Source organism: Tasmannia lanceolata, unplaced genomic scaffold (assembly GCF_043159265.1).
Source record: "Tasmannia lanceolata isolate RefF3 unplaced genomic scaffold, GAP_Taslan_0.1 ptg000012l, whole genome shotgun sequence".
NCBI classification, from domain to species: domain Eukaryota; kingdom Viridiplantae; phylum Streptophyta; class Magnoliopsida; order Canellales; family Winteraceae; genus Tasmannia; species Tasmannia lanceolata.
Genome location: NW_027518689.1, coordinates 49,155,128 through 49,180,923, shown reverse-complemented (window position 1 = coordinate 49,180,923; position 25,796 = coordinate 49,155,128). Strand labels below are relative to the sequence as shown.

The following is a 25,796-nucleotide window of genomic DNA, read 5'->3' as shown; positions in this document are numbered from 1 at the left end:
AGATGAGAAATAATTTTGTCTAATTAGAACTTTTCTCTGCAAAAAAGAAAAGAAAAAGGCAACATCTGCTTGCAGGGATTCTCTTTGGAAAAGCAGAGTCCGGTAGTTCTCCTCTAAGGCTTCAATGGTAGCAGCCGAAGATTTTGTAACAGCCTAAATTCTTCTTCAAAGACAAGTTCGCCTTTCCAGCTCGTTCAGATAGGAGCATGGATTTAAATTTTAGTTTCGGTTTCGACCATGGTCGAAACTGAAAATTTGGCCTCAATACCGAAATTTTGGCTGAAATCCGGTAAAAAAGTATTTATTTATTAATTATGAAATTTCGGACGAAATTACTGAAATTTTAGAATTTTAATATTTGTTTTTGAAAAAAATCATTATTTCGAAATATTGGATGAAATTCCCGAAATTTTGCTTTTCGTTAAATTTTGGGTTTCAGTCTCAACCGAAATTCGAAATTTCGGATTTCGGCCGAAATTTAAAACCATGGAGGAGTCAATGTGTTCCTTATTGAAACCTACTTTGTGAAGACATGCAAGCTCTTGCGTTAAAGCTTCAATGTTCATGTGAGATTTTTTGCCCTTGGACGCTTGATGGAGGAGGAAAACTATGGCCAAATCCTGCGAAGGAAACGATGATGGGGAGATAGGAGGAAATAGGAATCATCTCTTCGTGGACCGTACACATGACCGTGCGGCTTGGGAGTTGGCGACGAACCTATTCGTCATGGGGCTTAGTGTAAAATATAGATATATAGAAATGTTGATCGCCGTCCACTACTTGTATTTATATATCTATTCGTGTTACATATCCTTTACCCAACAAACTTATTTAAGAAAATATATATATATATGAGGAATAAGATTGTGCGCTCGACCGCATCAAGCTTAGGTGCGGTCGAGGACCTAAAACTCATGTGGGCCCACATTGTTAGGGTGATCCAAAGCATTTATTTGCAAGGCCCTTACATAGATAGGCTGTGTACAAAAAATCAGCTCCATAGGATCATCCTAACCCATCCAAAAGTGGAGGGCAAAATGGACAGACATCGTTTGCTACAAATCTGCTCATTTTTGCCCTCCACTTTTGGAGGGGTTAGGATGATCCAATGGAGCTGATTTTTTGTACACACCCTATCTATGATGGGGCCTTACATATGAATGGTTTTGATCACCACAAAAAAGTGGGACCCATGTGTTTGGGCCCTCGACTGCATATAACCTTATATGAGGTCGACTGCACACTCCTTTTCCTCTCCCTCTCTCTCCCTCTCTCTCTCTCTCTCTCTCTCTCTATATATATATATATATATATATATATATATATATATATATACACACACACAATAAGCTGGGATGAAAAGAGGAGAGTTTTTTCTATTTTTTTGAAAATTACGTGAGAATTACACCTCACATTTTTTGACTTTTTTGAACAAATGCACCCATTCAACTCATATAATTTCAATCCTACCCCCCCCCCCCCCCCCGCCTTTATGCTTTTAACAAAGGCACCCATTGAATCATATAATTTCAATCCTACCCCTCCTTTATGCTTTTAACAAAGGCACCCATTAAAGCCGTATAATTTCGATCTTAACCCCCTCCTTTATGGTTTTTTAATTAAAAAACTATAGGGTGATCTTAACCATCCGATTTAAGATAAGAGGAATTATGGAAACATCTATAGATTGGAGGGCTAGGATCGGCCTATGGAAATGATTTTTGGGGCATAACCTATTTATGTTGTGTTCCATCACATTGACGGTTTGGATCAACCTATGACGTGGTCCGTACCGTTCTTTGTCGGCCCGTGCATCGCACGGGTTTTTTACTACTACTATATATATATATATATATATATATATATATATATATATATATATATATATATATATATAGTAGAAGTGAAAAGAAGAAATTTTTTTGAAAATTCTATGAGAATTACACATTACTTTTTTTTGACTTTTTTTAACAAATGCACCCATTCAACCCACATATTTTCAATCCTATCCCCTCCTTTATGCTTTTTAACAAAGGCACCCATTAAAGCCACATAATTTCAATCTTACCTCCCTCCTTTATGTTTTTTTAATAAAAAATCTATAGGGTGATCTTAACCATCCGATTGAAGAGGAATTTATAGAAACCTCTATAGATTGGAGGGCTAGGATCAGCCTATGGAAATGATTTTTGGGGCACAACCTATTTATGTTGTGTTCCATCACATGGACGGTTTAGATCAACCTATGATGTGGTCTATACAATTTTTTGTCGTTTTTGCTAGTGTGTGTGTATATATATATATATATATATATATATATATATATATATATATATATATATATATATATATATATATATATATATATATATATGAGGAAACTATTGGTGAGCTTAAGCTCACCAAACTTATGGTGAGCTTAAGCTCACCAAACTTATGGTGAGCTAGCTTGCCCAATCACATGGGTCCCACATTTTGGGGAGTGATCCAAACCATTCATTTGCAAGGCCTTATCATAGATAGGGGGTGTACCAAAAATCAGCTCCATAGGATCATCCTAACCCCTCCATTTGTGGAGGACAAAAATGGGGCAAATTTGTGTCTGTCCATTTTTGTCCTCCACAAATGGAGGGGTTAGGATGATCCTATGGAGCTGATTTTTGGTACACCCCCCATCTATGTAAGGGACTTTCAAATGAATGGTTTGGATCATCCTAAGAAAGTGGGCCCCCATGTGATTGGGCAAGCTAGCTCACCATAAGTTTGGTGAGCTTAAGCTCACCAACAGTTTCCTCTCTCTCTCTCTCTCTCTCTCTATATATATATATATATATATATATATATATATATATATATATATATATATATCAATGGATTCTTCTAACCAGCCCTAACTACTTATGCCCTGTTTGTTTTGTTTTCTTAGAACAAATTTGTGAGTCATTTTGAGCCCAATAATCAGTTTTGGACTCGCAATCGGTTCTCAAAATCCAAAACAAGCCCTAAGGCCCTGGTTGTTGTGTTGGATTTTAAGAACCAATTTTAAGTTCAAAATTAATTATTGGACTCAAATTTATGTTTATTTTGAGTCCAATAATCAGTTTTGGACTCACAATGGCTGGCATTAACAAAAAGCAAAGTGGACAAGACAAGTCTTATTTATCAAGAAACTCACCAACTAACTCTCTCTCTCTCTCTCCAAAGCAACAATTGATAATTGATTAGAGGGATTTTACCTTTTTCCCTATTTGCATTGCATAGTGTTTTGGAAAATTTTCTTAAAAGAAAAAACTTTTCTGAACTATCATGGTCTTCCATAGTTTAATTACACCTGAAAAATAACTAAGAATAAGCCTCGGTCAAGATGTACTTAGAAGTACCTTCCATTTATGACAATATCCCTCAAAATAAGTATAACTATATCATTTCCCTCTAAATCATGAAAGGAAAATAATTCCCAAGAAAAATTTTCTGCTAGAAATGTTTTTCATGCTATCAAACAATCCAAACAGGGCGTCTGTTGTTGTTTTCTGATTAGTTTATCATTTCGTGAAATCCCAGCGGTAGTTTGGAAAATTTGTTCATTTGGGTTCCAAAATTAGAAGTCTTGCCAACCTCCACCAACCGAGAGCCATTGTGGTGTGGAAGATATGAACCACTATTGGTGAGGAATAGAAACTGAAAACCACGTGCTGCACGTGACGGCCTGCTGAAAAGTGAAAACCATGGGCGCTACACCAACCGGGGATATCTGTGCAATTACTAAAATACCCTTTCTATTTCTTCAATTGCCCGTGCGTAGCTAATTTTCTTGCAATTACCGAACTACCTAATGACAATTAAGTGCCAAGTAGATTATCTTGAGCTACATGAGTTGGGATAGTCTTGTTTTTTATTTTTTTGAAAAAAAAAAAAAAAAACAATGCTCCGAAAATATAAGGGTTCCTCCGCAAGGTTTGTCCACAGAATGTGAGTCAGGGCGTAAGATCAGGTTGGGCAGTGATAAAGGGTGATGATAATTTCACCTCGCCTACCGTACTTGCACACCCCCTTATAACCTGATTTGACATAAAGTCACGTTATAAGGGGGTGTGCACGTGAAAATATCATGTGCCCATTCAGTGGTAAAACAGGAATATACTTCAAAAGAAAGCTCCTTTTCCTACCCAGCCATCCCCAAAAGTTGGTAACGCCGTAGACTGGCATCCTCGTAAATTTGGAGTAACATCTCTCTGTCTCTTCCCCTCTGCATCGGTCCTTCAAAGGAAGGGATAGGGTACCCTAGAGCGGTAGGTAAACCAGATCTCATCCTTGTTCTGCTATTTTAGCCTTTAACCTTCCTATTCTATCACTCTATTGTAACTGATAAATTTTCTTGAATTCAGACAATCTTTTAGAAGATCTGTGTTTGTTTTAGCAATGGAATTGTTACAGACACCCAACATTGAGATTATTGGTGTGGCCGTAGCTATCGTTGCTATCGGAGCTGGCGCCGCTTATTTATATTTCAGCAAGAAATCAAGGGGTATGAGCTTTCTTAACTTCATTTGTGGTTTATGTTCATGATTTTTCTATTTAGATTTATGGGTTTTGTTTATTCTGTTGGAATTTTAAATGGGGGGATTTTGTATGTTGAGATCATTAGTTTGTTTGTTTAGTTTGTTGGAATATGTGGATCCCTTAATCTTTTTTCTATTTGTTGCTTTGATCATAAAAGATTCCCTTTTTGGGATCTACTTGATTGTTGCAAATTAAGTATTTTTTTCTCTCAATTTGCAATATTTTGTTTTCTGATCTGAGAATATAGAAAATTGGTGTTTTAGATCCTAGAAAGTCTGATTGATTTAGTTATGGTTGTTTTGCCTACAAAAAAGAGGGAAGTGGTATATTCACCCTTTCTTTTTTACTTGGGACATCCCCTTTTGGTATTGTATTTATGACTACTGTTTTACACTACTAGAGGGGGCTGTCCCAAGTTTAAAAAAAAGGGGAGAATACATCATTTCCCAAAATCATGGTTGTTCAGATCATAAAGGAGGGCACTTGTTTTTCCTTTTATTGTAATTACTTTAGGGTTTAAAAAAAAAGGGAGAATACATCATTTCCCAAAATCATGGTTGTTCAGATCATAAAGGAGGGCACTTGTTTTTCCTTTTATTGTAATTACTTAGGGAAGTTTTACTTATGTCTCTGGTTTTTATTGGCGATTCTGATTTCTTATTTGAGAATACATATATGGGATATTATAGAAAAATTGATTGGGCATGGTAGTTTGGAACTTTTGATAATGAAAAAGAGAGGGATTGGTTTTCCCTTATTATTTGCAACTATTTTACTTTATGAAAATTTAACAGTAGTCTGTTTGTTTTACTTTTCTTCATTTTTTGTTTATTTTTTGTAATGTGAATGAAGAAAAATGTCATAAAAAAACAAAGTACACAAAGATTAAATCTAGGCCGTTAAATCCAAAACTATAGTATAAAGTATAAACTTTTGTGACACTTTTGGCATTTTTGCTATAATGCTCATTTGAAATTTGAACCTAAAAATCTATGCTGCATGTTTGCCTCATGTTTGCAATTAGTTCTTGCAAATTATGAAATTGTCGTATTGAATCCTTGAGATTTGATCTTTATTTATTCTTGGTTGTTTTTATCTTAAAAAGAGAAGGATTTGTTACTTGGTCTTTACAGTTACTGGTACTTATGTTCCTGATAACTTAGTGGTGTTCTTTTTTGGTTCTTATCTTTCAACCAAGTGAAAGAAAGTCTATTAAAAAATTAACATACAAAATAAATTTACAAACAGGGAATGCATTTACGTTAAGCATCTATGATGAGGTTAGTTCTTGTATTATGCAATAAGGACTGTTGAAGCTCAATTTTTAGGGGTATTAGTTATGTCTTAGTTTTCAATTTTTAGTTTTCCCCTCATCTTTAGGATGTAGTTCTTGAAATATTATGCTTGTAGTTTTTGTTGATTTACATGCCTATATTTATATTTGGATATTTGCTCACATAGGATTCTGGGGATATTTAGTTTGCTTGCTCTGTAATCATGCATTATGTAGTCAGTTATGTGGAAGAATTGAATTGCTTAGATTTGGAAATTGGGGAGTGGTTAGCTGTTCATTTAGCTGGCTGGGTCTTTGATTATGCAATTATAGGTCCCAGTGATTGCTGCTTGCAATGATAGGTTACATTCAATTATCACTAGAATAATGCAGTAATTGATGTTTATAGGTTGCTTGGACCCTGAAAACTTCAGAGATTTCAAACTTGTGAAACGCACACAGATCAGCCATAATGTGGCTAGGTTTCAATTTGCTCTTCCTACACCTACTTCAGTGTTGGGTCTTCCGATTGGGCAACACATAAGTTGCAGGTTTGATTCATCATATTGGTGTTGACCTTTATTCTTGAAATTCAAGTTGTATTTAGAATTGATGATCTTTTCTGATACAGATTGTAGGCCCAATAAGAGGCATATTTGCCCATTAGGACTTTTTAGGGATTTTTTTGAACAATAGGACTTTTTAGGGATTTATTTCTATGTTATTTAGTTTCTAGGAATTTTATTTCCATGGTCTTTATTGGGCCTACAATCCGCATCATTTTCATTCCTAAAATTTTTATCATCTGCTCGGACAGGGGAAAGGATAGCGTTGGTGAAGAAGTTATCAAGCCTTATACACCAACAACGTTGGATTCAGATGTTGGATACTTTGAGCTTGTTATAAAGGTTTGTATTCCATCGAGTCATATTCTTATGGGCATTGAGACATGGAACTCATCAACTTTCATTGTTAATCCATTATTACTTCATTAATTGAGCTTTAAATTTACCAATTTTATCAGCACAAGCAGACATCTCTTGTTTTGTGCCACATAACTTATTTATGTGCTACAATTTTTGCCAATATGCAGATGTATCCACAAGGAAGAATGTCCCACCATTTTCGTGAGATGCGTGTTGGTGATTACTTGTCCGTAAAGGGACCTAAGGTAGATATGCTTCCTTTCCAAGAAAAAAATTAAGGCCATTTTTATTGCTGTTTGCTGAATGCTTGCGTCGTTTATCTCTGGGTCATTCCTTTTTTATGACCTCTATATCATTTTTATTCAAGATGTTTGGAAGTTGGCACTTCTTCTCCTTCAAACATGTGTATCTGAATGAAATGCTACTAAACTATATCCTAGTTCATTGATTTTTTACAATGAAAAACTAGATAGGGAATTGGGACTACAATAGGATAGCGTAGTTACAAGCCCTATCTTTTGAGACATTTAGTTAATTGTTCTTATTTTAAACGAGATGATCTGGGAAATTTTCACTGTTGACCTAGCCTGCTTGAACACTACAGAACCTCAGAATACTAATCGGCAAGATCAGCATTTGTAATAGATGAAATCTTGAGATTAGATATTTCTTCTTCGCCTGACATCAATTTGGAACTTTGCCTTTAATTTGCAATTTTGTTGCGTTAGTATAAGTATGGAGGAAATGGTCTGGTACATGGGCACTTTTTTTTGAAAGATGTGGTACACGGGCGCTTTAACACACAGGAAATGGGTACATGATCTTGTTTGAGATATGGGAATGCAGAAATCCAGATTTTCTTTGACAGGGTAACACCTGCTGATCAGTCACTCCCATACCATGGCCCAACACGAATGACATTTGTATTTGCGTCCAACCAAATATAAGTAACAAGTTTTGGGAGATGTTTCACCATTACTCATCTCTACAAGCAACTCCAACTGCTCAGAATGCCAATTTTTCTTTTCATATGTTCTTTGCTTTTCTTAATTTTAAGCCTTACTTAAAATCAACAATGAATAAAATCATCTTAAAATCAACAATGAATCAATAAATCAAAAAAAAAAGAAAGAATCAAAATGCTTGCTTCTACATAGGCCCATTAGTTTATCATTAAAAGCAAAGAAGCATATAAGCTTTTAAAAGTTTGATTGCCTAGATGTGATAATAAAGTCATTTGCTATTTTCTATGGAAATGATCTACTTGCCTAGATATAGGTGTCACGTGTCTGCAGAGTTTCACCCCACCACATAATGTTGGGAATGCACATCGTGTTTCTGGTAATTTAGGTACATGTGTCGTGGGTTTCTCTTCATACCTCATAAGTTCAAAATTTCTATGAAGGTAACTAGAAATTTCCTAGTTGGATGGGAAGCTCGCTACTGTAGGAAAGCCAAGTTTTTGTTTGACGCAGGACATGTACCAAAAGATCATTATATATGCAACTCTGATTCCACTTGATGTAGGACGGTCTATGGGAAGAGAGGAGAGTAGTGATCTAAGATATTTGTGTGTGTGTGTGTGTGTGTGTGTGTGTGTGTGTGTGTGTGTGTGTGTGTGTGTTGGGGGCGGGGTACGAATAGGGTGCATATTTGGTTCAGATCTAGAATCTTGGTGTTCTATGATGATCCGACTGTTGAATCAAATAGATCTTTGGATATATGTTAGGATCTATATCTAGGATCAATCTTCTGAGGTTGGATGACGATCGGACCCTCGGATCGTCGCTTTTGGTAGAAATAAAGAGATCTGCAGATTTTAAAAGTTGGACGGTTTGGATGTGATCTTGGATTCTGATATAACTTCTGGATCAGATTGATTTTTGGGTATGTTATTTAAACTATAAAGAAGTTTCTTTTTTTCCCAGAATTTGGTCCAGATTGGACTGTTGGATCAAAAGTTATGGGGCCTGCAAGGGACTGATCTAAAAAATATTTTTTTTTATCTTGTGATCACATCAAGAATTAGATTCAAGAAAGGCAAGGATGGGTTAAAAATTAAAAGGAGATATTGATAAGGGTGTGATATTGAAAGGCTAAGGAAAAGGAAAAAAAGGTGATGTTGAAACAGTAAGAAAAAGTAATGAAGATTTGGACTATGGCTTGAGGTAGAAGGGTTGAAACAGTGGAGGGGAAGGCTATGTAAATCGATGATGGAAGCTTTTAAAAAAGGGTTCATGATTCAAGCTTTTGGAAACAAGGTGATACAGGTGCACTCGCGGAATGGATTATGCTAGCTTGCAGAGATGCTTTGGAACCAAATAATATGTAAATAGGCTGAACTAAGACTGTGTTTTAGTCGAATTCCAAATGTGAGATCAAAGTGCGGAAGGCAGTAATACTAAACCATGTTAGTTGACAATATGGTAGCTCTTTCAACATGTTTTTTTTTTCTTTTTGAATGGTTCTTTCAACATGTTAAATCAGCTAAGCGGACTCGCAAGGTCTTGAAGATGTGTAAGTGCATGTCCTTGTGTAAGGCGATTTCAAGTCACTTATGGAAGCAAGCATAAATCTTTGACCCATATTTAGAACAATCTGATTTTATAGTTGGCTGAAACGTTTAGAGTTCCAGGAACAATGAGCAGTCTGAAAAGTCCATCTCAACTGTAGGAGAACTGGTGTGTGGAAGCCAGAGAGAGGAAGATCCTTTGGAGAAAGATCTTAGGGACAGTATAAAAGCAGCCATACAAAAAGAAAAGTAAGATTCATATATAGCAGCTACCTCTACAGACTATGAGCAGGAATCAATGTTCTCTATGGATAAGGTGTTTGGGTTTTCGTTTGAGGAAGAAGCTAACGGAACCTGTGCAAGATCGCTGGAAATATAAAATAGAGATAAGTGGAATATCACTATGAGGAAACAATAAAAGCAAAGGGCTTAGGGAATTGAGGAGTCTAGCCCGCGCTAAGCACAAGGGAGTCATTCAATCAATTAAAATGAAGATTATCTTTTGCCATATCAGGGGGCAGCCTTAGATGCAAAACATCAGAGGGTATTATAACAATTTGGAGAGAAGATAGATTTGGAGCAGAAGACGTTCTAAGGAAATGATTTCTCCCTATCAATTAGATTTTTAAATAAGGAAATCAACTCCAGGTGGTACTTAAGAGCTGTCTACAAACCTTCCACGGTGAGGGAGCAGGATCCATTCGGGGCTTAGCTGAAGGAGCTAAAAGGGCATGGAGAGAGCCATGGATAGTAGGGGGATTTCAGTACAGTTAGGTATCCATATGAAAAGAGTTGGGTGGGAAGAACCACATTGAGCATGTGAAAGTTTTCAATCTTTATTCAGGAGAGTGAATTGATAGATGTGCGTCTCGAAGTGGCAGAAAGATTATGAGAAGGAAAAGGAATTAGAAAAGAAAGGCTCTTACAGACAAAAGGGCTGTTGGACGTATGCAGCTCATTAAGGGCATTTTTGCCATTTGTAATATATACATCATATAAATATGAAATCATGTGGGAGAGAACTCTAACTCTCTCTCACGCCATTATCCATCTCTTCGGTCTCGTCATCATGTAAGAATATATCATTGTATCATAGCTAATGGTAGTGAGAGTCAATGATCCTTAAGACGTGACAAGATGAGATGAAACTCCCCACTCCCACCATGAAACGAACCCCTTCTTCACTTTTTTTGGGGTTTTCAATAAAACCTAAACCTGCCCTTATCTCACTAATCTTCCTCCACCTCACAACCCTAACAGTTACCCTAACCCTATTTGCCCCCTCCCTCAACCCTAAACCTAGCTGAAACCTTCATTTTTAAATTTTTTTCTCATTCTACCCTAGCTGCCTACTTCATCCCTCCTCCAACCCTAGCCGCCCTCCCTTAATAGACCTCCCAACAATTTTCTCCCAACCCTTTTCCTTTTTCCTAGCCCAAAAGTCCCTTTTGAATTATAACCCTAACCCTAAAAGTTCCTAAATGTAATTTTTCTCTCAAATCTAACCCTAGACCCTTCTCTCACATCAATTTTCTCTTCTTCTTCTATTGATATCATCTCTTAACTTCGCGTCCATTAGAATTCATTCATTCAGATATATGCGGTCCTTCACGTATTGTCTATTTATATGGTTTTAGGTATTTTGTTATATTTGTTGATGACTGTTCACGTGCTACGTGGTTGTTTTTGCTCAAAGATCATTCTGAAGTATTTATTGCATTTCGTATGTTTTATTTTGATATTGCTAACCAATTTAAATGTTCTTATTTCTTGTTTCGGTAATGATAATGCTTAAGAATATTTCTCTAACTGTAATGGTTTCAACCAATTTCTTGATTCACATGGCATCATACATCAACCTTCCTGTGCATATACTTCGCAGCAGAATGGCGTTGCTGAGAGGTAGATGCGATACCCTGTTGGATATGACTCGTACTATCATGTTCCAGATGCGAGTACTGAAGGTTTATTGGAGAGATGCAACTCTCACGGCTTGCTTCTTAGGGAATCGTCTCCCTTCTTCTGTCCTATCTGCCCAGTCACCGTTCTCTGTCCTATACCCATTAGCTGATCCTTTTCCCTAGATCCTTCGTGTCTTTGGTTGTCCTGGTCTTGACAAATTGGATCTCGAGCGAAAAAATGTATCTTTTTGGGTTACTCTCGTACTAAAAAATGATACAAGTGTGATAGTCCTAGACTGCGGAAAACCTTTGTTTCTACAGATGTCACTTTCTTTGTAGATACTCCTTATTTTTCTGATCCTTCGCCAGCTCCTGTTGAGATGCCTAGTCTGCTACTTCTGTTGCAGCCGAGTCCTTCTATCTTCCAAGCCAGTTTACTTCTCCGGAGCTATTTGTGTTCTCATCAAGGTTTTAAATTTCAGTTTCAGTGTCGGTTTCGGTTTCGGGCCAAAATTTCTGTGGAAATCATGTAAAAATATGATTATGATTTCGTTTACTTTTTTAATTTCGATCAAAATGTCTAAAATTTCGGTGAAAATTATAACATTTCGGTGTACATTTTTAAAATTTCGGTGAAATTTTGTAAAAAAGTCCAAAAATGAAATTTCAACCAAAATTTCAGCGACATTTCGGCAAAATTTTGGAATTTCGGTGAAATTTTGTTAAAATTTCGGCGAAATCTTGAAAAGAAACTACATTTCGTTTCAGTTTGTGCCGAAACTGAAATATTTCGGCCGAAACAAAACGTTTCGACCGAAATTTAAAACCATGGTTCTCATGATTCTACATGGGCGATTTCTTCCATATCACTCTTCCAGCCTTTCATATTTCTTTCACGAGTATCACAAGTATTATAGATGAGAGACTTCGATGGGTTACTACTCCTATTACTAGAGTTGATCATCTACATATTTGATCCAGGCAGACTACCATGATGACGAGGCTAGTAGAGAACTCGAGGGTGAGTGATGAGTATTGTAGGCTCAATAAGAGGCATATTTGCCCAATAGGAATTGAAAGGATATTTTTATTGTTCGTACGAATAGTTTTATTATTTGTGGGGGCATTTTAGGGGTTTATTTGTGTTTATTAGGGTTATTTGGTCTTTTATTGATTTTATGTACGATGGAGCAGTAACTAGTGTCAGAACTACGGATGGCACGATTGACTTTCCAATTACAATAGGACTGCACCAAGGATCAGCTCTAAGCTCTTATCTTTTTACACTAGTTATGGATGAACTTATGGAGGGTATCCAGGATGAGGTGTCGTGGTGTATGTTATTTGCAGATGACATTGTATTAATTGACGAAACCAAAGCAGGAGTTAATGCTAAGTTAGAGTTATGGAGAACTACTTTGGAATTCAAAGGTTTTAGACTTAGTAGGACTAAGACAAAGTATATGGAGTGCGACTTTAGTAATGTAAGGAGGCGAGGCGAGGATTTAGTAAATATGACTGGACAGGAGAGATTGAAGAGGGATATCTTTCGCTATCTTTGTTCAATCCTACATAAGGAAGGAGAGATTGAAGAGGATGTTAGTCACAAAATAAGAGCATGTTGGTTGAAGTGGAAGAATGCTTTAGGAGTTCTGTGCGTTCGTAAAATACCTACCAAGTTGAAGGGAAAGTTTTATAAGACATATGTGAGGCCATCCATGATGTACGGCTCAAATGTTGGGCCACCAAGAAGCAGCATGTGCATAAGATGAGTGTAGCGGAGATGCGAATGCTTAGATGGATGTGTGGCCACACAATGTTAGAAGAATTAAAAATGAAGACATCCATAAAAAAGTGGGGGTGGCACCAATTGAGGAGAAGATGACAGAGCACCGCTTAAGATGGTTTGGGCATATCCAACGTAGGCCTTTGGATGGTCCAGTGAGAAGAAGTGACTCGTGCCAAGTTGATGGAGTGAAAAGAAGAAGGGGCAGACCGGAACAACTTGGGTAGGAGCAGTGAGGAAAGACATGATGGCTAGGAACATAACAGAGAAAATGACCTTGGATAGGAGAGAATGGAAGAAAATGATCAATGTAAACGAACCCAACTAGTGTCATGATTAGACTTAGTCAATTTGAGCTGGTTAGAATCTTTCACCTTCATGAAAAATTTTGAAATTTTTTTGAAAACTTTGTAAAGGATTCATTAGCCCCAACCCCAACTAGTTTGGGAGAAAGGCTTAGTTGAGTTGAGTTTAGTTTTTTTATTATTGTTGGTTGCCTATATATAGGCCAAGTTACAGATTTTATGTTAGTTTTAATGATTAATTGAAGTGAATAGATATTTGCCCCTCTAATTTCTCTTCTTTCCCTCATCCTTCTTCTTCCTTCATCTTCCTTTCTTTCCCCATGTCTTCTTCTTCTTCTCTTCTTCCTCTCTTATGCTCTTCATTCTTCTATTTCTCTTCCCTGGCCTAAATCGAAGTGGTATGATGGTGATGTCCTTTTCTGGACCATCGGGAGAATTTGATTCTAATTAGGCAGAGGCAAAAGCTCTGTTGTGGGGTTTAAGATATTACGTTAATGCAACCTTCTGACAACTGATTATAAAAGTTGATTTAGCCAATTTCATAGGATGAGCCAACAACACGGCAATTGGTCCTTGGAAGATATGAAGCATGATAGCAGAAATATGAGATCTGGTGTTTAAATTTGGGCCAAGATTGCAGCACAAAAAAATATCATCAAATGAATGGGCTGACAAATTGGCAAAAGTGCGGTTGATATGGATGGAGTGGAGGTAATTACTGCATCACTAGGAGAGGCTAGAAGAGGAAGAACCTATAGGGGGAAATATGAGGAACGATGAAAATATAAAATGTCAACATCGGCTTCTGGTTTTTTGTTACATTGGAGAAGCTGGGTGTAAGACTAATCAAAATTGGGGATTTACAATTCGGAGATTTCAACAATCTCCATCTATGTCATTCAAAAAAAAAAAAAATAGAGAAAGGGAAAAAAAAAAAAAAAAACCCTCCATCCATTGATCACTATTGTATCCAGCAGGTGTCAAGTGATAGAGTAGCGGAAGCATGAAGCACGAACGGAGGTCTGCAGGATTTCAGCTGTAATCTAAGGTAAGGAACGGGGAACTTTCAGGTCTGGCTATCACACTGTTTTAAGAAGGGGTGTTTTGTTACTTCTTGGTTGAGATGGCCGTAGAAGTAATTACAGAAGTTACTGGAGCTGTTTTTTAGCTCGTGTTTCCGTGGTAAGAGAGTGCGAGACCCATAAATCAGATAAAGAAGTTATGTTTTGGAACATATTTAGTGCATCGAGGCAGTCCCTATCCTCATCTAGGTGCCCCTTGTGGTAGCTCTAACTTTGCTCTGTCCATTCCTGTAACAGACATTAAGTTTCTCCTCTGTAGCAGCTTCTATTCAGTTCGGTTATCTCTCCTGTTCAGTCATCTGTTCATTTCTGTAGTGCATATGAAGCAATCCATCTCTCATTCAAGTTTGGTGACAATTCATGGGAGGAGGGTTATACACCACCTGCTTTTCATGCTGATGGCCTCATCCTTGAAACTGGCACTTCAGAAGCTCTTGTTAGGATTTCGGATGTGAAATCTCAGTCAAATGTTTCAAAATTGTCTGCAGGATGCAGTTGGATGGAATCTGAGAAAACATAAAGATATAAGTTGCTGTAATTGGTTGTTGGGAGAGAGAGGCTAAGGGGGCTTTTACTATGTTGCTGCAGCGGAGAGTATTATCAGAGCAGATGGAAAGGACTTGCAGGAATGAAACAAATATAACCAACTGATCAGGACGGGTGTTAGTAAGGGGACTTGCTCCTAGGAATCAAGCTGGTGCTGAAACACTTTTTCTGGGCATGCACATACTTTACTCAGGCTCTGTTGTGAATGCTGTCCAGAACAGTTTGGCACTGCCTACAGCTATTAGGCCAATGCTGTCTTCCAGTGCCTGTTCATTTACAAGGCCTCTTTCTTCTTATGTTCTTCAAGGACTCCATACTGGAAGGGGTCCAAAGAAAGAGGGGTGTTTCACTTGAGTTAGAGTCTTGTTTTGAAGGCAAAGTCAGTCCCCTCCAATCCCGATCAGGATACTCTCACAAATTCAAAGCAGTGGATGTAATCTCGGTCATGGGAGAGAAGAAGACCCATGAATTTTTAAGGTATGCTATTGATAAAATGCAATCTGTGTGACTTAAGGAAGGTGGTGTAAGGGCAGTGGGTGCACTGGCAGAAGAAACTACTCTTATTCAACTGATTTTTGGGGGCTTCCTTCAATCTAAGATGAAGTGTATGAAGTGCTTGCGCTAGTCGGATGATGGATCTTACTGTTGAGATACATGGGGACATTGGAACCCTTGAAGGACTACTTGCACAATTTGCAGCTACTGAAATCTTGGATGGGATACAGTCCAGAACAGTTTGGCACTTCCTGCATGTAGATGTCAGTTGATACAAACTCTCCGATGCATGTAATTTGGCGATTCTTGATTCTGAAAGGTATTCTAGTGCTGTCACAGGATAGAAAAGGCTAGATATACTGCCCTTTGGTTGCTTGCTATGATGTGGTGCAATCAGTTTTGGTGGGACTCAAAATGAACGAGCCCACTAAGTCAATTTTGGGAGGAAAAGATCATGGGTAGGACTGCAACGGACTGGGATGGGCATCAAAGTTGTAATCAATTTGGGATTGGCATAGCTGATGTTTGCTCAGGTGGGATGACTCGTCCCTGTAGTTTTAATCTAGATATTGCTATTATAAACTCTGTTATCTTCAAAAAAAGGTCAAGTACAGAAGCAGAGTAAAGATCCATGACGCACACCACTTGTAGTTGATTTGGTTGCGCCCTTTTGAAGAAGAATTAGCTTTCAAGGTTAAAGCTAAGTTGAGACTATATTGTGATAGTGAGGCAGCTCCACATATTTTGAATAACTCAATTTTTCATTAGAAGAAGAAAACACATTCAGATTTATTGTCATTTTGTTCGTGATATAGTGATTAACAAGGAAGTGTCTACTCCATTCTTTTGGTTGCAGTTCAGTTTGCTAATGTTTACCAATGCCACAAGCTTTAGTGGATTAGAATATTAGATATTATTTGTTCCAAGTTGGCATATATGCTCTATCCTGAGGGGAAGGGGTCAGGAGTGTTAAGAGTACTTTATGAACGATGGCCCATTACTTAACGTGATTAGCTTGTATTAATATTAATGTAGGATGGGGTCCATCATTATGAAGCATAGTAGCATACTGCTAGCATACTTTTATATGATGGGGCCCATCATTATTAAGTATAATAATGTCGCACTTGTAAATATGGTTGTTTACATTATATATGATTTTATTCATTTATGGGATAGAAATTGTATGATCAAGTTCTTGACCCTAACAAATTATTGCTATCTCTTTTCCTTTCTCTTTTTCTTCCTTTTCTTCTTTTCTTTCTTACTTAAGCTTTTGAAAGAAATATTGCGAGACTCAATAGTACTATCTTAATTCATTATGTTTGTGAATGATCAAAAGTATCTTATTCATTCCCTAACAATTGACAGCATTTTCACTGACATAATACAAAATGATGTGGAAAACATTCTCTACAACAATGATATTCGTCATCTTACAGCTGTATCCTGTACTCATTGTTGCATCACTTTTTCCAATGCTTGTAGGGTCGTTTCCAATACCGACCTGGCCAAGTCAGGGCATTTGGGATGCTTGCTGGAGGATCTGGAATTACTCCAATGTTTCAAGTAAGTATACAGTAATTTGAAAAATCCATGTATTGGTTGATTTTAAATACTAAAATTATGTGACTGCCACTTAGTGCCATGTAAAACCGTCCCACCAACCCTCTCTTTTTTCCTTTGTGGCTGTGACTTAAATATTTCTTCTATTTTAGGAATTTAGGAAACTCTTACTTGGACAAGAACTCACTCAAGGTAAAACTGAGTCCATTTGGGCTAGTCATTGATTCACACAATGATTTTTTTTTTACTGACTAATGTGAGTCAAAGGGTTTATTGATTGACTCAATAGGGCAAAATCGAATTGCCTTGGGTGAGTCAGTGATTGATTCAAGAAGCTTTTATACACCGGTTTAAATCACAGTCATCTTGCTTCTTCTATTTGAATTGGAGTTGATTTATGCTTTTATTTGTGTTTTGGCTGTAATTTAGGTTACTAGAGCAATATTGGAGAATCCTAAAGACAACACCAAGGTACATCTTATTTATGCCAACGTCACATTTGAAGACATTCTCCTCAAGGTAATCAATTACTTCATTTTAGATTTTTTGCTATTGTTATTATTTGTCATATTTTTTAGCTGCTTTAATCCTCCATGTTACTCCATTTTTTAACATTTGATGATCGAGATTAATGAAACTGAAGCCATGATGCATCCGAGTCAAGTAACTCAATTACTTGGACTTGGCATGGGGTAACCCTTTTTTTTTCATAGGAAAAAATAAATTGGGTATATTTTCGCTGTTACGTTTTTCTGGAAGACTCATGCAATATATCATGCTATACTTATTTCTTTATTTCCATAGTATGATCTATTAATTTTTGGTTGGCATCGTGTTTTAAATTTCATAGCTTCCTGATATTTACACCCCTAAGTTTGTTATTCCTTCTCCCCTGTCACCACCACCATCACTCGTATTTTGTTGTTTTTATTTTTGGTAACGGCTAGGCCAATGTTGGGATACGTAGCTCGTAGCCTTGACTCTTTTTTTTTTTTCTTTTTTTTTTTTTTTGAAAATTGACTGTTATATTCATACCATGGAATATACATCGGGACCAATAGTCCCACCAGATTTACATAGTATGAGGGTCCAGGAGCATACTCCAGGACCAAAAGAAAAGTAAGAAAGCGTAAAGAGCTATAGTAAGGCTCCCACCATCATCTAAGACTTCCTACGTCAACCCTCCACAGAAACCTTCTACTATAACTTCCAGACAATCCAACCACAGAAAACACCATAGAACCCAACGACCAGCCACAGAATTCAAGAAAACCAAGGAGCTTATATGCTTCGAAATGCTATCAAGTATCTATGTCATTTTTTCACCCACCTTGTTAGCTAAGGAAAACTCCATACAACCCACCATGGGAAGGAATGGTTCTCCGGGGGAGAAAATCTCCCCCGGGCGGCGAAGGAACATTGTCCCTCAAGCACACTCAGATAAACCAATATAACCTCCCATAATACTTATCAACAAGAGACTTTTACCTTAGGCTTCCAACCCAACTAAAAATTCCCAGCACTTGCAATATCCAGGGACTTCCGTAGCCTACCACAATTCCACCAAAAATTCCAAAAACTTCCAACCATCCGAAAAAAACACTCAACAAGATTATTTACACAGAAAAACCCCCGTTCATTTCCTGAGAGCTTTGAGCTCTTGGTCCAACGTCCAGGGGTCCTACCTTTCTTCTCTTCCGCGACCCTTTTCTCAATTTCAAAAAACATTTTTTTTTGTTTCATCCACGTCTTCCTTGTAACCTATACCCAGAATATCCCTCATTTTAGCCATCTCCTCAGACTCATCTGAATAAGCTTGCTCTTCTTCCTGCATTAGGGCCTTCTCTTCATCCACTGAGACTCCCTTCTCTTCCTCTAGGGAACCTGTTCATCCATACCAAGACAATTTTTTATTTTTCCGCTGAGATCCACGTCCATCAAGTCTCTAGACATCGTAGACTCCACATCCGGGATAACAGTGCCCACCTCCTTTCTGTTGATTTTCTCCATCCGAAGCCACCTCCATAAGAGCATTGCGCTCTTCTTCCAAGCATTTTTGAAAAAACTGTAATTTGTAGACCGGTACACATACTTCCTAAATAGTTCTCTTTCCAGTGAATTGAAATAATTCCTACTTGCCTTTAGCCTCCATTTTTAAAAAAAAAAAAAAAAATCTATCTATCCATCGGTTTCTTGAACTGGCTGCTATTTCTTTCTCTTTTCTCAAGACTTGGTCGAATAAGCCGCACCTGGACGCTGCACCTCCTGTGTATTTTAGCAGAAGGTGCCTTACAACATTAACACTTTTCTTTCTCTGTAGTGTCTGCCAATTTTCAAGCTTCTACAATTCTCAAAACCCTAACCCTCATATCTTTACAAATTGGCAGCACTTTTAGGGCTTGGTTTAGGATATTGCACAAATATATGTATATATATGTATGTATGTTGCCTGTAACTTTTATATATTATAGTACATTTCTTATTCTATCATGCATTTATGTGGTCTGTAATTTACCTTGCTTATGGTAAAGTGTGGTCTTTTGCCTGTGTAGCATTATAGGGAAAAACCAATTTATTAAGGGTGTTGAGTTGGTCTCTAGGCTCCTTGAAACAAGTTTGAATGTAATTTTCCTATATCTATGTGCCACAAAACATGTTTGCAGAACATTTTCTAACTAATGTTTATGTATCATATAAATTGTTTTTCCAACGACTGCAAATACCCATTACCGCTTGAGGATTTATTGATGATTACGTGGATTGAGTCACCAGTAATCAGTATGTATGTCTAATTATAATTCAGAGTTGTAACTATTTTGATATGTGCAGGAAGAGCTGGATAACCTTGCCGCTAACTTCCCAGGCCGCTTCAATATTTACTATGTTCTGAATCAGGTTAGTGGTCACATCCTCTCAAAATGATGTCACTCATACTAAGATGGTTATTACTCTTAACTTCTTGCAAGGGATTTTCAAGTAAGGCGGAATTGGATTCCTTTAGGGGCGGTTTGGATATGCGGATTTTAGAATTTTGGATTTCCTCAAAATCGTGGATGGAAGACTAGAGAAGGAAACCATTCGTCGTTTTCTGATTTCTCGCCCTGCTTTCTGTCGAGCGAGATTGAAGATTGCCCTGTTTAAGTTTTTAGAAAACTTGGGATGGGGTAGAGATTTCTAAAACATGGATTTCTTACTTAAACCCCACATCTGCAACCTACTTCCATTGTAAAATCCAGAATTTTACACTGCTTTCAAACTAAAACCTGGATTCTGAAAGCCACGTATCCAAACAGGGGGTTAGTCTTTAATTTTTGGAAATTACCACTATGAATTCTCTATCGTTCCAATTCTATCTGAAGTCTTCAAAGGGACTTCTTACTGTATTTTTTTAAAGTTAGTGAGGACTTGCCTATTCTTATGAATTTTTCAAATTTTCAGCCTCCAGAAGTATGGAATGGTGGCGTTGGATTTGTATCCAAGGAAATGATTCAAGCCTACTGCCCAGCACCGACAGCAGACATTCAGGTAGATTCTGAAAGGAAATAGATCGATTATGTTGTGTCCAAGCTTAAAATTCTAAGACTTTCCTCCGGAAAATGATTCTGCAACCCCTTGTTTAGATATCAGCACTCTTTGTTAAACACTTCTCTGATTGGCCATTGATAGCCTTTTCATAATAGTAACATGCCTGAACAGCTAATTAGCGAGGTGTAAAATGAATCGGCGAGTGCAATTATCAAAACATGATATATATATATATATATATATATATATATATATATATATATATATATATGAGGAAAGTGTTGGTGAGCTTAAGCTCACCAAACTTATGGTGAGCTTAAGCGCCCCAATCACATGGGTCCCACATTTTCTGTGGTGATCCAAACCATTCATTTGCAAGGCCCTATCATAGATAGGGTGTGTACCAAAAATCAGCTCCATAGGATCATCCTAACCCCTCCATTTGTGGAGGACAAAAATGGGCAGATTTATGGACAAATAATGTCTGTCCATTTTGACCTCCACAAATGGATGGGTTAGGATGATCCTATGGAGCTGATTTTTGGTACACACCCCATCTATGTAAGGGCCTTTCAAATGAATGCTTTGGATCATCCTAACAAAGTAGGCCCCAATGTGATTGGGCGCTTAAGCTCACCATAAGTTTGGTGAGCTTAAGCTCACCAACACTTTCCTCATATATATATATATGAGGAAACTAACAGTTTCCTCTCTCTCTCTCTCTCTCTCTCTCTATATATATATATATATATATATATATATATATATATATATATATATATGAGAAAACTGTTCCTACACACGTGTAGATAAGTTATCTACACACTAGCTTAAAATACAGCGGGGGCCACATTATTTGGGTGATCCAAACCATTCATTTTTAAGGCCCTCACATAGATAGGGTGTCCACAAAAAATCAGATCCATAGGATCATCCTAACCATTCGAACTGTGGAGGCAAAAAATGGACTAATTTGTGAAGGTTTAAAGACATCCATTTTACCTCCACAAATCGTAGGGTTGGGATGATCCTATGGATCTGATTTTTTGTAGACACCCTATCTATGTGAGGGTCTTTAAAATGGATGGCTTGGATCACCCAAACAATGTTGGCCCCCACTGTATTTTAAGCTAGTGTGTAGAGAACTCTCTACACATATGTGTAGGAACCGTTCTCTCTCTCTCTCTCTCTCTCTCTATATATATATATATATATATATATATATAATTGGAAAACTGTTTCTGTGCTCGAGCATACGTATCTTATCTGCAGAAAACAGGGGTTGGGCCCGCATTTTTGGGGCGATCCAAAGCATTCATTTGATGGGCCCTATCATAGATAGGTTGTGTAGCAAAGATCAGCTCCATTGTATCATCTCAGGTTGTCCATTTGTGGAGGGAAAAATTGACAGATCCTGTTTGTCCACAAATCTGCCCAATTTCCCTAAAAAAATGGAAGGGTTAGGATGATCCAATGGAGCTGATTTTTTGTGGACACCCTATCCATGATAGGGCCCATCAAATGAATGCTTTGGTTTCCTACAAAATTGTAGGCTCATCCTGTTTATGCACTCGAGCGCAAATAAGCTTATATGTGCTCTAGCGCAGGAATAGTAAGCCCTATATATATATATATATATATATATATATATGGACACGGACACGGACACGAGTGTCGCGTATCGACACGGACACGGGGAGTTGGACACGTCAAACTCCCAAAATTTAGAAACGGGGACACTGGTAAAATAGAAAGTACATATACTCATGATTTGTGGACACATATTCGTGTGCCGAGTTTCGACCAAGTTTCGTCACGAATACGATGTATCTAACATGGAAACCCATAAAAAACTAGAAATAGTGTCACACTCATACACATACATACATATAAAGTTGCTAACACTTATAGAAATACATTTGAAAGTGTCTAAAGGAGTGTTGACACGTGTGGACACGGGTGTCGTGTTGGACACGACACGACACGTGTGTCGGCAATAAATTCGAAGTGTCGGCCAAATCATGAGTATATATTTATATAACGGTTTCTACACACAAGTGTAGATAAGTTATCTACACACTAGCTTAAAATACAGTGGGGGCCCACATTGTTTGGGTGATCCAAAGCATTTATTTGATGGGCCCTCACATAGATAGGGTGTGCCCAAAAAATCAGCTTCATAGGATCATCCTAACCCTTCGAACCGTGGAGGCAAAAAATGGACAGATTTGTGAAGGTTTATACACATCCATTTTACCTCCACAAATCATAGGGTTGGGATGATCCTATGGAGCTGATTTTTTGTGGACACCCTATCTATGTGAGGGCCAATCAAATGAATGGTTTGGATCACCCACACAATATTCCCTCCACTGTATTTAAGCTAGTGTGTAGATAACTTATATATATATGAAAGAGAGGAGTTCCTACTCCTCGAAGTAGATAACTTATCTACTCCGTGGGCGTAAAATACAATGGGGCCACATTGTTTGGGTGATCCAAAGCCGTAGGCTTAAAATACAGTGGGCCCCCATTGTTTGGGTTATCCAAAGCATTCATTCGATGGGCCTCACATAGATATGGTGTCCCAAAATTCAGCTCCATAGGATGATCCCAACCCTTCGATTTCGATTTCGATTTGTGGAGGCAAAAAATGGACAGATTTGTGAAGGTTTGTACCCGCCCATTTTTGCATCCACAAATCAAAATCGAAGGGTTGGGATGATCCTACAGAGATGATTTTTTGGGCACACCCTATCTATGCGAGGCCCATCAAATGAGTGCTTTGGATCACCCAAACAATGTGGCCCTCATTGTATTTTAAGCCCACAGAGTAGATAAGTTGTCTACTGGGGAGTAGGAACTCTTTTCTCATCAATCTACAGTGGCTGTGATGTAAAGTATTTGAGTTGGTAAACTGAGCTTTGGTCCATTGGGTTTGCAGGTTTTGAGGTGTGGCCCTCCACCCATGAACAAGGCCATGGGTGCTCACCTTGATGATCTAGGATACATGAAGGAGATGCAGTTCCAGTTCTAAGCATTTTTGTGGGCATTAGTCCCTCTGGTGTTGAGCATGAGACTTGTTTGATCTTTAAAGCTGGTTGCTGGCTTTTAGAAACTTATTAAATATGAGGTCATACGTTATCTTCGCTTTATTAAACCAGTTCAAATGAAAAGGAAGGGAAGGTGCAAAAGGCAAGACTCAAATAGGCCCAAGGCCTTCCTCCATTTTACTGTTGGAACGCCCAAAGTAGGATGCTGTTTTGTTCTTGATAGAATAAAAATGAAGGTTAATATCATAAAATAAAATGATCCTTTTTTATTTGTATTCTTCTCAACAAAAATAAGAGGAAAAGGGAAAACATGGGGCCATTTAAAAAATTACCGAATACTTTATGCGAGAGGCTGTTTCACCTGATAAATCTCATTTAAAAACGTATTTTTAATCTCAACCTTTGCATAAAAGTGAAAAGCTGATTTTTGGGTAGATTACTAAGTTATGAGATTTTATATGTTGTGAAACAGTCTCTTATATACAATTGTACAATTCTATATATAGGCTATTGATATTGCCCCATGCTGAGTTGTAGAAATTGGCCAGAAGAGTACAAAAAAAACGGAAAACTGGAAAGAAACATGGCTAGTATATATAATTTCTCATAGATAAATGGATCGATGAGTAGACCTCGCAAATGGGTGGGCTCGGCCCGGCCAGGCCGGGTTTCACCCAACCCGTATGGGTCCGGCTGGTACAGGCCGGGTCATTTCGTGACCCGGAATCTTAAGGATCAAATGACCTGACCCGGACTCCACTGGTATGGGCCGGGTTGACCCGTGGGTCACTCAGTTGTCTTGAGATTGTCAGCTTTTCACATGCCTCCTAGTGTTCAACATTGACGTCACACTTTCTCTTTTTTCATTTTTTTTTATTGGTACTTTGTCTTCTTCTATTAGCTTTCAAAGTAACACAAGACCTAAACATGATTCCTCGGCTTTTACAGGCACCAACGGTCCATAAGGCCTGAACCAGTTTTGATGGGACCCGTACGGGCTGGGTCAAATTTCAACAGGTCACTAATTTATTGATACTGACCCATAAATTACGGGCGGGCCAGGTGGACCAGCAGGTCTATAGATGAGTAGGACTGTCAATCGGGATGGGCAAGCTCGAAGCCCGCCCGTTCTGCCCGCTAAAAGCCTGGCCATAATTAAAATGAGAACAAGCCAAATCAAGCTTGGTCAAAAGTTGAAGCCGGAACTCTAATTTAGGCTGAGCTTGATCAAGGGTCATCAAGCCTGTTATAGGCCTGAGCCCGATAATATATTTACTATATAATTTTTCAAGATTTTTTATGCCCTTAAAAATAAGAAGATATTAATTAAATAGGTTACTTAAACATTAATATCCTATAGGCTATAGTTCGACCTCAGATTTATTAAATGAATAAGACAAAATCTGGCAAAAAATCAATCGGTGTGGCTTTTCTCACATGCCAAAGCCAACAATTTTAATGGCTTTCTATGAAATTGGCTTTTCTGTGCTTGGCTTAGTCTTTTCTCGTGCAGAAAATAAGAGGTGATGGGCAAGCCCGAACTCGGCCTGAAGCCCGTTGTATAGACATGGGCTGAGCTTGAGCACCTCAGGCCCGCCCAAGCTCGGCCTGATTGACGGTCCTATAGATGAGCCTTGCCCACTGTGGCATGGTGGGATCCAAACCGTTGGCTATATAATAATTTTGACAAAAAGTAAACATTGTTTGATGCTACAGCTCTATTATTGTCCAAAGAAAGACCCATCAAATAGACAGTTTCGATCAACCAAAGGTGGAACAGCTAGGATGGTTCAATCAGTACGATTTTCCTAGCGTGACTCATCCACCCTTAGGCCCACCGAATGAGCGGCCGAGATTACGCAGATCTATACAACGTGTAGGATAAAATTGCTATTAAGTAAAATGGCTACCAACAAAATAGTCATTTAGACAGCACGTGATCGAAACAAAAAAAAAAAAAGCGGAGATTCTAAGATTCTTCTCTCCGTCTGGCTGCCAAAAAATTTCGCAGTCGTTACAAAGTTTGAATTTCGAAAATTTGAAAAAAAATAAAAAAAGGCTTTAATCACCATCAAAACTCTTCCTTCCCCATTTCTCTATGAACAGATCTCTCTATTTCCTCAATGGAAAACCAAGGGATACTACTAAGAAGCTCTTCTTAGCCAAACCCTTGTTAGAAAAATTGATGTGCAAATCTGTAATTTAGGATTCGAGAATACCTTATAACAAATTAATCTCACAACTTGAAGACAGAGATCAATAATAC

The 25,796-nt window shown here is 37.9% G+C and overlaps 1 protein-coding gene across 2 annotated transcripts; it reads left to right on the top strand.

Annotated features, from left to right (window-relative positions):
* The first annotated feature begins 4,070 nt into the window (after positions 1 to 4,070).
* Positions 4,071 to 23,799, top strand: LOC143888405 (NADH--cytochrome b5 reductase 1-like). Of its 2 annotated transcripts, none has more exons than XM_077392810.1 (10): positions 4,071 to 4,293; positions 4,386 to 4,525; positions 6,243 to 6,384; positions 6,651 to 6,741; positions 6,927 to 7,004; positions 16,875 to 16,955; positions 17,382 to 17,471; positions 19,782 to 19,847; positions 20,391 to 20,477; positions 23,422 to 23,799. In XM_077392810.1, the coding sequence occupies exons 2-10, from the start codon at positions 4,420 to 4,422 to the stop codon at positions 23,512 to 23,514; spliced, it is 834 nt and encodes a 277-aa protein (XP_077248925.1). In that variant the 5' UTR covers positions 4,071 to 4,293; positions 4,386 to 4,419; the 3' UTR covers positions 23,515 to 23,799. The 2 variants fall into 2 exon arrangements, with proteins under 2 accessions (XP_077248925.1, XP_077248924.1); XM_077392809.1 differs by having other exon boundaries at positions 4,076 to 4,289.
* The last annotated feature ends 1,997 nt before the right edge of the window (positions 23,800 to 25,796 follow it).

What these genes read in the sequence shown, in the direction of transcription:
- LOC143888405 (XM_077392810.1), top strand. Translation starts at nt 4,420, where the DNA reads ATGGAATTGTTACAGACACCCAACATTGAGATTATTGGTGTGGCCGTA. An exon ending in GGGCAACACATAAGTTGCAG is followed by an intron (nt 6,385 to 6,650) that starts GTTTGATTCATC and finishes CTGCTCGGACAG; the next exon opens with GGGAAAGGATAGCGTTGGTG. An exon ending in TGTCCGTAAAGGGACCTAAG is followed by an intron (nt 7,005 to 16,874) that starts GTAGATATGCTT and finishes CAATGCTTGTAG; the next exon opens with GGTCGTTTCCAATACCGACC.